This window comes from Mesitornis unicolor, unplaced genomic scaffold (assembly GCF_000695765.1).
Source record: "Mesitornis unicolor isolate BGI_N332 unplaced genomic scaffold, ASM69576v1 scaffold52305, whole genome shotgun sequence".
In the NCBI taxonomy this organism is placed as follows: domain Eukaryota; kingdom Metazoa; phylum Chordata; class Aves; order Mesitornithiformes; family Mesitornithidae; genus Mesitornis; species Mesitornis unicolor.
In genome coordinates, this window is record NW_010185977.1 from 30,295 (window position 1) to 46,111 (window position 15,817).

The following is a 15,817-nucleotide window of genomic DNA, read 5'->3' on the forward strand; positions in this document are numbered from 1 at the left end:
AACAGATCTAACCCAAATTACAGCAAGATAAGGCAGACAACTTAAGTGATGAAAACTGTACTTTTTCCTCTGCTTTAGGGATGCTTCTGGCTCATCTGTCCTCTGACCAAGGTGAGCCTGATAAAGCTGAAAATTACACTGTGCGACTGGATTGTACGAGATTATCTTTCCCCTGAGAAGTGATTTATTTTAGTAACTCTTGATGAATAAGAAACTTTCTGCTCCAATACGCTGCTCTTCTTGTGTGAGCATGTTTCCTTATGGCTTTAAGTGAGAGATCACGTAAAAGAAACACAGAATGTGAGTGGCTACATCTTCTTCATGGTTCAAAGACAAATTTGATTATAAGACAGACCTTCAAGGATCACAAGGTTCATAAAATGTGAAAACTATTATCATTAGTTTGTAGGTTTAACGGCAAAAGTTACTGGCATATCTTCTACTTTTTTAGGGTGAGGAAAATCCAGTTTTGGTTTTGAAAGGTCTTGCTTTGTAGAATTTGGGGTTTCTTGATCTTTAGACGATTCCAGGAGATGTTGCATGTTAAGTCTGAAAATGAGGCGAGGATCTGGTCCAGAAAGAGATGGGCAATTGCAGCTCTCTCTTATTTTAAGAGCCTGTGAATACATAGGAAAACAAATCAAGCTCATTTAAATAAGACAAACAGAAAAGGTTTCAGTCAGTGATTTGGCTTTCCAGCAAGATCTGCATTTGCACATAAAGCTTAGTGAGTATAATACTGAGTCTGAATTGTTACTGAACAACTTCTCAACAGAAACCAAGAATTCCTCTGAAGAGATGTAGGAATATGGTAAAACAATGGAAAAAAATGAAAAATGCAGAATGAAAATAGTTTTCTCACAGTCTTTCAAAGAATGGATACTCCAAAACGTGCAACATAAATAGACAGGAAGTTCTCCAACTATTTTCTGTGATACTTGTCCACGTCAGTACTTTTTACCTTTTAATTTACATTTACATGTAAATTAAAATGACTGCATCAAGAAAAAAAAAGTCTGTGAATAATTTACTTCAGTTATGTTCTATTACTGAAGTTGCTTTCTTTAGATGTCTGACTCAAAAAAGGAGGGAAAAACCTCCAGCAACATAATGGACATTTAACTGTTGACCACAACTAGACTGATCAACCGTCTGCATCTCTAAGGTCCTGTAACGCAAGTGCTCTCATCTCCAAGAAACGTGTATACACAGCTTCCAAGTATGCTGAGCAAATAATGTTGCTAGAATATAAAAATTTATCCAGACTAAAAGATCAGCACTAAGAGTCGCACTTTAAATTTCTCCTGCTGAGTAAGTGTCACTGTTTCCATTCTACAGAGCAGAAAGTAGAGGCACGATAGAGCCAAAGAACTTCCTAGAGAATCAAAATCCATCAGCTCAAGCACACTGCCCCCAGATCATCCTGACTTTTGGGCAATCTGAGAAAGGTATGGCAATGAATGAAACTAATGGCTCAGAGACATCGTGGAGAAACTGATATAAATTGTATGGAGCCAGCTGTTTTAAAGGATGCTTAAGTTGGTGCTCATTTTAACAAAGCTGAACGTACCTTTAGTCCATACAAACAGGCAGTTCATTTTAGAGCTAACAATGGATCCCACACAACTAAGTCTGATGCAGGACTTCGCAAGTGGTTGTACACAGCCCTACTACTACCCATGGATTCTCCTACAAGACCTATTTAAACTAATCAGGAAAAGCAAGATCCTCTGTATCATACAGCAAAGTATTATATGTAAAATTTTAGAGGTTTCTACATCTCTGCTGAGAACTATTATTTCAAGATTTGCAAAATGAACCCCCAAGTCAAAAACTAGCCTGATATTTAGCATTAATCAATAGCCACTGTGGTATGGTCACTTTTATGCTATATTATCTGTATCTTGGACTCAGTTAACAGCATAGAACTACAGGCAGATTAACATCCAGCTTTATTTTTAATCATTTCACAGGAAAGTAAGTTCAAATTTATACTTTATTCTACTTCACTTGGTAACTATGGATTATTCAAAAGGAATGGCCAGACCTGTCCTGAGTTGCAGCCAGGTGCCTCCTGACCAGTATAAGAGGCTGTCAGCAGAAAGTGTGGTTGATTCATTTGTTCTAGGTGGAATAAAAAGGAAGAAGAAAGTAACAGTTTTCACAGCAGACTTATCACTGCATTTTTTAAAAAAGAGCAGAAATTTTAATCTGCTTTATATACCGTAGCTTTGGCTGAAATATTGAATCAAATATTCCAGTCCGCTTATGCACAAGTATTTGCCCATCATTCTGAAACAATCTGGTATCCTTCCACAGGAGACACTGGGAACAGCTTACTACAGCAGATCTTAAAGTAGAAGAACAGAGCTTCTGAGCTCACTTCTTCGTATAAGGAGATACCAAGACATATTTCTCCCGAGCTTTTTTACAGTGAACTGATAAAGCGATTGCTGTAGATGGCCAGAAACAAACAGAGCTCAAATGTAACAACTGGTTTTGGAAAAAGATGCATTCCAGGAATGTAGCAAGAGTTTCCCCAGCTGTTTCTTGCTGAAATGTAACATTCAAATTACTGGATACACAAGTCTGGATTAGGCATGCAAATATTCCTCCTGTCTAACTTTTAACATATGAATAAAGCTTTCAGTATTTGTTTTTCTACAACGTGATTGTCCATGCAGTCACCAAATGTAACTGTACCACTGAACGCTCTTCTGCTTCAGTGACCAATTAACTTCTAAACTGACATTTATGACAAACCAAGAGTTTTCTCTTGTTCCAGAACATAAGCTGCTGCAAGACTGCATTAATGTCAAGCAGCATTATTCAAGGCAAATGGAAATATAAAGATTCAGGCTGTATCCTGGAAAGGGCAATGTAATCCTCTTTTAGACTAATTTAGCAATTTTAAATATCTGGTTTTCCTGGCTATATAGTGCCTGGCCTACTTCCATCATTTCACTTATCTAAAATACTAAAGTCACAACAGCAAAGGTAAAAAATAATACTTCAGAGTTAACACTTTTACCCTCTGGATGCCTTTGTGTTCTTGCTAGACATAAAGCTGTCCAAGGAGGTAGAAGGCATCTATTCAATACCATCAACTCACACGCCATTAAAAAGACTACAGTTATGAGAACAGAGAGCTCTGCTGACGTGTCATCTCACTGTTAAAGACAGCAATGACTACACACTCCAGAGAAAGTAGCCTTTGTACACACGTTTGTGACCACCATGCAACACTCAACCCTAGTTAGAAACTGTTCTTCCCCAGACTCTGTTGACTGCTGCTCTTTTGTTTCGTGCCAGCAGCTCTGTCACATCATTAAGATGCCAGTAACAGGCTGAGGAGCTTACAATGTATTTTTTCCTGAATGATAAAACAGCCCAACATGGTCAGCTGCACTGTACTTCCAAAATCAGTAGCAACTTCAAATCCGGTGATTTAATATTGCTATACTGCTAATATTATATTGCTATTATTGGTAATTTAATAATGTATATTGGTATTATAATAAGAACGTGTCTCATTGACTGTTTTTACTGAAGAGTGTTCTCAATAAAGGCAAACAGAACTGAGACAAGGTTAACTAGCTAGAGTGAGGACATAGATTCACCTGGGAACTGACAGTAGTTTAATGCTGTTCTTTTCAGGTCAGTCTTAAGAGGGAAGTACTGCTGTTCAGAATACAGACCACCTGCATGCTTACTGCTTCAGATCAACTACAGTATCAAAACTATTGCTTGTAAGTAGCAAAGGTGAAGCTGTTTTTCTTATCAATACAATTGGAGTCACCGCCTGCAATGTGCTGGGAGGGGGGAAGGCATAGGAATTAGGGAGGACCACCTCAGGCTATTGATTTCATGTAAAGCCTACCAGCAGAGACACATCCAGAAACAAGTAGTTTTTAGCTCTCAGCATTAATCCTTCACTACTGTCACAGATACGAGACTAAATGCTGCGTCTCGACCTCTTGGAGTCTGTTGGAGTGCACCCCACCTCTCATGCTGCCAGCTCTCAGTATAAAAGCCTCATCATTCTCCTGTCCACAAACCAGGCCAAGGGTTAGAGTGTCCTGTGTATTAACTGTGATTATCTCGGCAGGACTGACTTATGCTCTGCCCTTGCAATTCTGACAAAACTAAGAAACAGCACACACATGAAGGGGAAAGGAAAAAAAGAAAAAGAAAAAACAATTAAAAAAAATCAGAAACGCCGAGTTACAAAATTAATTACAATTAGCAGGCATAGGGAGGACAACAGGTTTCAAAAATCACAGAATCGCTCAGTTGGAAAAGACCTCTGAGATCATCACGTCCAACCGCTCCTGTCTACCCACTAAACCATATCCTTAAGTACCTCGTCTACCCGCTCTTTAAACACATCCAGGGATGGTGACTCCACCACCTCCCTGGGCAGCCTGTGCCAGCTTCTGACGACCCTCTCAGTAAAGAACTTCCTCCTTCTCTCTAACCTGAACCTCCCTTGGCACAGCTTGGTGCCGTTTCCCCTTGTTCTATCCCCCATCACCTGGGAGAAGAGACCAGCACCCACCTCTCCACAACCTCCCTTGAGGCAGTTGTAGGTGGTGATGAGGTCTCCCCTCAGCCTTCTCTTCTCCAGGCTACACAAGCCCAGTTCCCTCAGCCGCTCCTCATCAGGCTTGTTCTCCAGAGCCCTCCCCATCCTTGTGGCTCTTCTCTGAACACGCGCCAGAATCTCAAATGAAGTAGTAGTAAAAAGATGAGTAAAAGAATGAGTAGATTTGTTACTTGATGGAGTGCTTGACTGAGGAATAAGCAGCAAGAACCCAAAAAATAATAAAAATAATAAACAGCCAACATGGATTTGAGAAGAATAGCTCTTGCCAAAGTAAATTAAATAACTTTTTTTCTGACAAGGTAATTGACCTAGCAAACAAAAGAGAAGCAGTAAAGGTGACATATCCCAACTTAGCATTACTCTCAAAATGATCTCAATATGACATTTCCACAAGAAAGAGTGGGAAACAGGAGCTACAGTAAATCAAAAATGGAATGTGAGCCAACAACATGATGACAAAAAAGCAAATGTCATGTCAAGATGAATTTTTGTGTCACAGGCAAAGCTCAGTGGACTCTTCTGCTTTATTCTGAGGCTTCAGCCGTTGTACAGTGCTCTATTTGAACAGCATAGTAGGAAAAAAAAGTAGACAAAATGCACCAAGTCAGAGGACATTAAAATAAAAGGTTCAGAAATGAACTCGAAGATCCTACAGCCTCTCTCTGGCACTATGCTTTTGCAATTTTTCTCTCCGGAGCAATGGTAAGCATCCTTCCTGCTACTACAAAATCATTGTAAGATTTCTTTTTCCAAAAATAAAATGCATAGGCCTTCATCAAGCATCTCACCACCTCCCACATAGGAATTCTAAGAGATATCAGTTTCCTATTTAACAGATTATTCTGTTTTCCGTTTTTACAAACCAAATCTTTCCCAGTCTGAGTAGCAAATCCTTTAAAGAGATGGTAAATCTTATACATTTCTTTTATTTCCCTTCCAGGACAGTACCACTTTGTAACTGCTTATAGCTCTCCTATTTACAAACCGGCTGTAGCTTCCAACTTGTTCAGAAAACCAGATGCAAGATGTTTAAAACTCATTTGACTGGCTCCCCGCCTTTTAATTATGTGAAAAGAGAATACCTGTGATATTCCTGCTTTGATTTCTGTTTCCTGGGACTGTTAAGTCACCTCATTGAGTCATGCCATTTCATAACCTGAAGAAAAATTCTCACTTTAGATGATCACATCTTATTGTGAACTTCCTTAGAAGTCGGTAGAGAGACACCTGTGTAGCCTGGAAAGACCAAAAACTTGTCCCTTTTTTTCCTCGCCTACAGTAGCCAGTCTAAGAATAAATGCTGCATTGTCCTGAAAACCATTTCAGCTTCAAAACTATCACTGTATGAAACACAACAATGCTCACCATGGATCTGGTACTGAGTCTTAAGCAGCACAGTTTCTTCACAGAGAGATACTAGAGAGATAAAAAGGCCCTTTTTGAAATCTGGCTTCTCCCTCCGGGCTCTGAATATCTAATGGCCATTGATATACGGTAAACACACTGTTCTAAAAGGCTTTAAGTATTTGAACAATGAAACAAAGAGGCAGTGGTATTGAAAAAGGACAAATCCCTGGAATTGCCTTGAAATGCCTGAGATCCAGCTTCAAGAAGGCAGCTCTCAGATGAAGGGGATGCTTCAGAAAAGCAGCCTCGACAACACCTCTACATACTGACTTCTTTTTTTTTTTTTTTCACTTTTGTAGCATCAACCTCCCTTCTTTAGTGAACTTCTGTTAAAAACAGGAAGCCTTGGTCCCTGCTTTCTCATCCTACTCCAAAGGATGTTTAAGGTAAAAGGCAAACGAAAACACCTCCTCCTCGATTATCTTTTGGAAGAAAATTTCCTAGCCTCCACTGGTCTGGGAAGTGAGAGTGACTATGAAAACATGAAAGTTGCTTCACTTGTGGAACTAAAAGAGATAAGACAGAAATAACACGACTGCCAGCTCCACACAGTTGCTCAGTTATTTAACGTATTTGCTCAGTCCTGAGGTAGAACATAAGTAGTAATTTATATCATTACCACTTTATAAGCCATAACTGTATGAAAATATAGGATCCTGAACCCTTTATGTTCAATGTAACTAAAATTGAAGCTCCACAAGTATCATTGTCCATTCAGCTGCTCTGTGTTAGAAAATCCATCAAAACAGTCTCACAACCTTTTTTGCAAAGCACAGAATTTGTGTATATTCATTTAAAATATTCGGTCTAGCCAGTCTCCAACCTCCTACCCCAATGTTGATTTTTATTTATACCATCATTTAGAGTAGTTACTGCATTCGTTCTCATCAAAGCATTCTTGAAAATCTCTTTTTATCCTTTAAAATCAGCAAACACCTCAACATTTCAGTGCTAGCTCTGCCAATAAATCTTCAACTGTCTTTACAGTTTGGAATTGAGAAAGATTTAAAGTGACTGAGAGGTTTAAATAAAAGCAGAGGAAGAAGAAATTACCAGTTGGTTATAAGAAAGGGATTTTCCAAACGCAGTTTAGCTTGCTGAAAAACAGTGCTGTTGTGATTTGCTTTAGCACTATATTTTAAAAAGAAAGAACTAGGCAAAACCCAATCCATGTCATTTTTTTGCAGTTAAAAAAGCCAGTATTTAAAGAAATAGGAAGCAAACTAAGATGACTAAACTTGGAACTGTTCTCTGTCCTTAAGCTACCAGCGAGTTGCATGTCAAATTAAGAGAATCCCTGAGTAACTCTCCACTTGGCATTCCTCTGAGAGGAAATCTGAAGGAAAGTACAGGGAAAAGACTGCAGATTGATGGGCAATTGCATGAATTAGCTCAAGTTCCTTGGAGTGGGGTAAAATTTGCTTCTTAATGTGACAGAACAGAGATATGAAGAAAAAAGCAGGCTGAAAAAATCTACAGAGAGTTATCCTAACCAGGGCTATTAAGAAATCTTCTACTGGTAGGTCTGATCTTCTTCTGAGGCACAGTTACTTGAGGTGTATTCAATCCCACATCAGTGAGAGAGACAGGACAGGATGGAGCATTCCCTATTTGACAGCCTAGTTACCAGAACAAGAGAAGTCAAGACAGTTTAGGGATCCAACTTAAGAACTGGCTTCCAAAATGGCAAAAAAGAGAAAAGGAAGGATGAGACCTGTGACACTGTCGCATCTATCCAAGGAAGATCATTCAAAGCAAAAATGCTCCACTTCGATCAGAAATCAGAAAAGAAAAACAACCCTAGAATATAGTTACACTTTACCTGTGCTATCTTAATTTTTCCCTATTTAATAAAATCTTTAAGGTAGACAGCTTTGTAACAGAAAATTTCTGTAAGGATAAAGGCAAAGATAAGCACAATGCTAAAAGAGCAGATTGTGAACCAATACCAAAGTAGCTCTTGAATCAATACCAAACTAATTCTGGCAACCTTCCCAAGAGAAAAAGCCACACTTCCTTCAACCCTGCTCACCTCTGGGATCAGTCGGTCTAAGTGCTCAGCTCTGTTTTCATGAGATGGGTGTGTGGAGAGCCACTCTGGAAACTTGGGCTGCCCTTGAATGGCTTCTGCTAACTCCATCTGTTGCCAAAATACACTGCTTGCTCTTACATCCACACAAGCCTGAAAACAGAAAAGAAATGTATACACCACTATATTCTTAAAGTAACATAATACACAATCTAATGGATGTTAAATTACAAAAGACATCTTTAATTTTAAATCTCTAAAGCTTGTTTAGACAGTCTCCCTCGTAGCTGTCAGGAAAAGGCTGTTCTAAAATATCTAAATGCAGTAAAAAAACCTCATCCAGACAGAAACTGGATTTGTTCCTTTTAACATCTGTGCAAGTCCACAGATCTTAAAAAACTTACACCTGAGTTAGATAATTCAGGAGAAAAACAGATTCACAATTTCTGGCATGTACTCTTCTTTAACAAAAAAAGACCTCAGCTGCTGCACTGAGTTGTATTTGATAGACACAGCACAGCAGAAGAACAAATTGATCACATCCACAGATTTAGGCAAACTTACAAGAAGTAGTCTAGAGTCAAAAATATAAAGCGGTATCTCTAAATATAAATTGCAAAGGCTTTTCTGTAAGTGATTACACTGCTGTTTTCAAGGATGATCTGTGTCATCAACAGCAGATTAAAATAGTAATTCTGCAGAATTCCTCTCTCTCTCCATAGAAGTCTGTATTTAACCATAGAAAGCCATGGAACACCAGCTTTAAGAATGGCATTTGTAAATCACCAGCAGACTCCTTTATGTTTGCATTGAAGTGGTGGGGGAAAAAAGAATGAGATTTCTTACATTAATTTTCATTTGTTTAAGAGAAAAAGAGACGAGTACTCAGACGGTAAGAAAATGATGGGTTTTTTTTTCTTCCAGAAATACAGAAGCGGTGTTTTATCCCATGAATCTATTGCTTAAAACTATTATTATAAAAAGATCATCTGCACAAGCAGAGAAATGCCGAGCTACCACTTTGCTTGTTTCTTTCTGGGATGACCCTGTATTTTTGCTACTAGCAAGCAGTGAGCACCCAGACAGCGATCACAATTTTTTCAGGGATTCTATTATTCCTTGGATGACTTTAAACTACAAAGGCCGTTTCAATCTCAGAATCAAAGTTAATTTCAAAAACAATTCCTTGAAAAAATATTAATAATTATTAAGGAAATATTCCTTATGAAATATTAACACTAGATGGTGCTGCTCTCATAGTTATCTAACACTTACCTAACTCCCCCTTAGCTACACATGAGAGTTGTTTTAGTTTTTTAAATTTAGAATTAAAATCCACAGGGACAAAAAAAAAAGTGACTGAAAAAACAAATTATAAATAAAATGCTGAGTAGTTTCTGACTAAATGTTTGTCTTACTTTAGCAAAGCCACATTATTTTTATGGCTGTATTTAGGTTAATTTTTTTTAATACTAGAACAATATTGATATACTTTGTAATTATCAGCAACCACAGAAAATATTATCACAATGTCAAAAAGTTCTTATTACTATAAGACTAGATATTATAGAGCAGAATATTCTAGGTGCACTACAATACAGTAAAGCATTTCACAGAACCTCTCACAATAGATGGAAAAATAAGTGAAAAAAATCTAAAGCCAATTTGTATCTTTACATACATACATTTAAACATATCCTACTTATAGAAGCCCATGATTTGGCATTCTCCTCCTTATAAATACGCAGCTTTTTCCTCTAACTGCAATATACATAGAAAGTATTCTATGCAGTTAATAACGTACAACTTGACAAACTTCCACTTCATTGCATACAATTTAGCCAGAATGATTTTAAAAAAATTTTATTCCTCCCTACTTCTCTACTCCACATATCTTCAAAGATTTGGGAACCCTCCCCCACAGAGTTTACCTCTGTATGAAGTGTGAAACTCCCGCTGATCGTAAGAGAAACTGAAAAATGTCTGGTAAATTGGTAATAAAACAAACCAGCTGTAGTTACCTTTGCTGCAAACTGAAGTGCCACTTTATCAGCTTCAGCCTCCAATGTTCTGCTGTACGGTCTATTAAACATAAACTGCAAAGAAACACATCAAAGCTTTACTTCTTAGTTTTGAATGCCTACAAAGCTAGAGCACTGCAGCGATTTATCTGACCTTCTCATAAGAAACCGTATTTATCTATCATGTTCACATTGCATGCAATCAGTATTAATTCTCTCAATGTCTTTTTAAATTCCATTATATGTAATTCACTGATCTTGTATTCAATGGAAATTAATTCAAATTATACGTGTTTTCATGGCCTCTCTCATCAGCCAGTCTCACAGCATTTGGCAGCAACTAAAGGGGCAATGTCAACTTTAAACCAGAATTTTTTCACTTCACTCTTTATTGGCAAGAAGATTTTTGTTGCAGCAACTGTATGTAAAAAAAAAATCCAGTGGTTTACTTAAAATTTTATCATGGAAGTCTTTAAACCTGGTATGATCTATTCTGTATGGTAAACAGCCCACGGTATGTGGGTATGTTTAGGGCTACAAAGATGATCAAGGGAGTGGAGCATCTCCCTTATGAGGAGCGGCTGAGGGAGCTGGGTCTCTTTAGTTTGCAGAAGAGGAGACTGAGGGGAGACCTCATTCATGGTTATAAATATTTAAAGGGTGAGTGTCACGAGGATGGAGCCAGGCTCTTCTTGGTGACAAACAATGATAAGACAAGGGGTAACGGACACAAACTGGAACACAGGAGGTTCCACTTCAATTGGAGAAGAAACTTCTTCTCAGTGAGGGTGACAGAGCCCTGGCCCAGGCTGCCCAGAGAGGTTGTGGAGTCTCCTTCTCTGCAGACATTCAAAACCCGCCTGGACGCCTTCCTGTGTAACCTCATCTGGGTGTTCCTGCTCCGGCAGGGGGATTGGACTGGAAGAGCTTTTGAGGTCCCTTCCAATCCCTAACGGTCTGGGATTCTGTGATTCTGTATGGAATGTGGCTATAAACATTTCCATGCAGAAGTCACTCCTTTGCCATGATTATCCCCCAACACAATTTGCAAACCGCCCTTGAGAAACCGAACTAGAAGACATAAATCTAACAAACTCCTCTCCCATTTTTCTAGGGTATGCTATTATATTAACACAGACTAAGAGACAGTAGTCATTTTCTCAAATGGTTATTTAGTCATAAATAGGATCTTCTGGCACATGTAAATCATGTAGATTTGGGCAGCCTTACCCTAGTGTATCAGGTTATAGTAAATGCAAACCAGGACTTGTTACAACAGCCTCTCCAGCAGAGATAAGAAACAAGTCAGAATGTTCTGGTTTAGGCATCAATTAGAAAATATCAACTGAAGAATGAGGATGTGCAAGGTTAGTGAAGAGAAAAAGGTTTTATCAGCTCTTTATCTGGTTATAAAAATATGTCCTCCTTTTAAGTTCCAGGAAAAACAAAAGCAAACCAGTTCGAAATGAAGAGCACCAAGTACATGATCCAATCCCTTGAGTACATAAAGGTATCTGTAACTTTTTGCTTCTTTCTGAAGTAGCACTGACAGTTTTTCTTTACTAGGTCAAAAATAAAAGGCAACCAAAGCTGATCTTCTACAGGATTTTAAAGCCAAACACACTGGTTCCTAAGTAAGCATATATAAGGTCACTTTCTAAATTCTTACTTTCCTTACAGACCCTAAACACTACAATTACAAAAATATTTTTACAATGGTCTGATAATAAAGTCATTACTTGGAGTGCAATATATATTTCTACTACCTTGAAAAGTGCTCTGGGTCTACTGGAGTGCATACATTCACTAAACAGCAGAGATACCCCTGGCTAGTCTGCCACATATTCCTTAAGCACCATTTCCCAGTTAGCCAGGTAATTGAATTATTAAACATTGCTCAGACAGGGAAATGAAACTGTTAACAGGCAACAGGACTGGACTACCCAAAGCACTAACTACAGCAGAGGTTTACACAAGCAGGCAGTTTGCTATTTCTTCAGTTACAACCACTTGCGTTTTCTTCTCTGGGAGGTTTACAACAATTTTAAATAAGAACGGATACCATCCATCTCAAGAAGAGATTTGCAGAAGTTTAATAACTAGGAATTAGTTATTAAACCAGACAACTCACTATTAGACAACTTGCTGTTTGAATGTATGTGTCTTAATAAACCCTCCAGAGAGAGAGATCTGAGGCTGCAAGAGAATGGTGATAACAAGATCAGCATTTAAACTCTTACCCCTTAAATAGTTATATCTGCATTTACAGCTAAGCACTAGAGTATTACTATTTATCTGTATGTCTGTCTCAATACTGCCCACGAAAACGTGGCTGTGTTTTTAAAAATAAACACAACACTAATGTAATCTCTAGTTCAGGACCTACCCAGGCTGCAGACTGCAGAAGCAGGGATAGCATCTGAAGAAACGATCACGCTATAATTGCTGTTACTTCCTTTACTTTTCCTGTATGAACCTGCTACTGATACAAGATAGGGGCCTCAAGACACTGATGTGTTTCCATATAGCAACTTCTATGCTAGCTATTGCTTATGACCAAGTAGGGTTCCAGATTTGTTATGTTCTGATCATTATAAAAATTTCATTACCATGTAAGAGACGTAAACATGTTCTCTGCAATTTTTGAGAATTCTATGTGTTTCTTCTTCAGATCCAAAAATAAAACTATAAGATAACCTGAATCTCTTGAGAAAGATTGGGCTCTGTTTCACAGTGTGCTTCAAGCCAATCAAGTCTCAGCAGTGGTCACATAAAATGGTCTTGAGGCATCTAACATACAATACTATTCATCTGCTACTGAAAAACAAGTTAAAAAACCCCCAAATTGTTGTGAATGTGCTGGAATGAAAAATTATACCTGCAAACTCTGATCTAAAATCCTTGTCAGAAACTGGACGTAACAAAGGCGGATCTGATTTTTTCAAATCAATTCCCAGAGCTGCCTGTGTATGTTAAAGAAAAGGAAGTTCCAGGTAGGTTGACTATCCAAAATCACCGGTTTCCTCATGAAATGCAAATCTGATTGTGTGAGGCGGATAAGAAAGGGAATAGAAAGTACTGTATTTGTACATACTAGTGTGCCAGACATGAGTAAAATTCAAAGTCATGCTTTGTGCTATTCCAAGAATAATCCATAGGGTTTAGTTCCCATATAAAATAACTGCTGCTGTAAAAACAAAGCCAATGTGTTTCAGTTCAGAAATACACGACTAAAGAACAGCCATGAATTAATCACAGAAGAGAACTTAACAATTTCTTAGGCAAGAAAACCCACAAGTTCTGGAGGAAAAAAGCAGAACTGGAGCTAACATGTCAAAAGGCCCCCAAACAGTCACTGGAAACTACTTACAGTCAGTAATAAAAAATAAACAAGAATCAGTCGTTAAAATGTTAAGGCTTGAGGATACAGAAGGAAAAAATACTGAATCAGAAACAAGTACTGTGATGTGGCTTAAGCAACCCGTTCATAGAGTGGGATGCTAAAACTTTTAAAAGTAAAATGCAGTTACAGAAGAAATGAAACATCTCAAGAAAATATGCAGAAAGATTCATCTTCACATAAGCACAATAGGTGAACACTGAATGGAGGAAAGAAACAATGCACTCCTGGGTGCCTAACAGAAACAAACATTTCTCTTCAGCATCTCTTGTATATGGGATGAAAGTTTTGCAAGTATTAATCATTTATTTATTCTGCATATGGATGTGTTTAACGTTACTGAAGATGAGTTTGGTCAGAGTTTTAAACCAGGACATTACAGCACAGTATCTCACATATCTTTGCTATAGCACACTAGGACTGTGAGCTTAAACCCACATTCCATTTGCAATCTAAAGCACAACTTCAATCCATGATGCCAAAGTATCAGTTGCAGTTAGCCTGGAAGAGGAGAAAAGATGCTGACAGGGAGTTAAATCTTGCTGTCTAAATTATGAGCAGTCTCTGGATTGATTCACACTTTGTTTTTTCCAAATTCAGCTCTTCAAAATGCTGGCTAGCATTCATCTATGTATTGGTTTCTTAGCTACTTGTACAAATATCCAAGCTTTTTAGAGATAATTTATGTTCAGAATCCACACATCTACCCATTAGCATAAGAACTACCAAGCCAGATTGTTTATGTTTCATTTCATGTTTTTGAGGAACCAGGGGAAATCTTGGGAAAAGCATCAAGAGAAGTCAAAGAAACCAAAGAGCTCTTTCACTTAAATTCAGATTCAAGTTTTATGATGTAAGCAAAGTTTCTTTTAAAAAACCTACTTTTTAAACAAGAAGTGGATCAGTAGCTGTCCGGAGGCAGAAAATAAAGACTGCTGAAGAAAACTGGCACCACAAAGCCTCTGAATTTTATTTTAGTGGAATATATGCTGTCTAAAAATATTATTTCAGCAAGTTTTATTACAGCATGGCTTATACTTTAAAAGAGAGTTTATATTCTCAATTTTCTTATCTTGGAAAGCATTCTTACCGCTAACAATGTATTTAAAGAATTCCACATATTTTTATTTGGTTTAGAAACAACCTAACAACTGAAAATAAAAACACGGCATTTCAACACATACAACTTTAAAGGGTGAGCTACGTTTCAAAAAGACAATAATCTAACTTAATTGGCAAGCAGGTACATGGAGCCTGTCCAGCTAAATCCAGCAATCTAGGAAGATCTAAACTAATTCAGGATGACAAACTAAAATATGTATCAACTAAAGCAGATGCGGATTTATAAAAACGTACTTCATTCAAAAACATATTCAAATATTAACTTTTGTTTATAATATTTCTCCTCTTGCCTTTTTCCCCTAGCATACTATTTCGTGGTACTATTACCCCAAGATTAAAAATGTTTACCCGTGGAACTCAGGAAGGAAAATAGAAAATGTCAGTCTTACCTCCTGCAGCTTGCTCTGAATCCACTGGCCAACAACTGCCAAACTATCGCGAGGACAGATGGCCCAAATCATAGTGAGAAAGATGAGTGATAGAAAATCCAAGAAGTGAACCAGGCTGGCTTTCTCTGCCTGCAAACAGAAATTCTCCCATTGTCATTCCTTACTGCCTTATGTTTCTTTAGAACATAACAGAATTTGGAAACATTTTTTAACTTTTTTTTTTTCCAATGCAACCACAGAAACAGGGCAAGTGCAGGCTCCTCTGCTTGCACAAAAAAACCCAGTTGGATATCAGGTACTTCCAGTCTAGAATCCAGACCAATTGAATGAATATAGCTGGAACAAATACATTTTGGCTATCTACCAATCCGAGAGATTCAAAACTTGAGATAAGGCAATGGCAGCATGCAGACTTCTTCAGTAAAAAGGCCATGAAACACCTTAGTTGGAACAAAACCACCTGTGAACACATCTAGAAGCCTGTTCTTTACATTAATTTGAGAAGAGAAAGACATCGTTTAGACAGGAACTCTAACAGGATAAGGGAACACTAGACATAATAAACTTATTTTTTATTTTCTGTTGCATTCCTTTGATTTCAGAAACCAACAGACCCTGAAGAAATTTAAACTCTTGTTTTTTTCAGAGCTCTTTTTGATGTGCAACAAATTGCTCTGAGCACTTACAAGCTGGATCACACAATACTTCTCTCTATGCCAGCCAGGTGACACAGGTTCCATACAAACAAGGTAAGTTCTTTTTATTATTAGAAATACTTTTTCAGAAGTTTAACAAGTTAATTGGCTCACGTGAGCCCAAGAAACTATGATGCAAACTGCTGCT

The 15,817-nt window shown here is 37.8% G+C and overlaps 1 protein-coding gene across 1 annotated transcript in view; it reads right to left on the reverse strand.

Moving 5' to 3' along the window:
* Positions 1-271: 271 nt before the first annotated feature.
* OMA1 (OMA1 zinc metallopeptidase) overlaps positions 272-15,817 on the reverse strand; it is an 18,728-nt gene continuing 3,182 nt past the window's right edge. Inside the window, exons 5-8 of the mRNA XM_010184986.1 lie at positions 14,975-15,103; positions 10,064-10,138; positions 8,046-8,195; positions 272-617 (exon numbers count right to left, since the gene is read on the reverse strand). Coding sequence (XP_010183288.1) covers positions 399-617; positions 8,046-8,195; positions 10,064-10,138; positions 14,975-15,103 — 573 coding nt within the window. The 3' untranslated portion in view covers positions 272-398. The remainder of the gene's footprint in view (positions 618-8,045; positions 8,196-10,063; positions 10,139-14,974; positions 15,104-15,817) is intronic.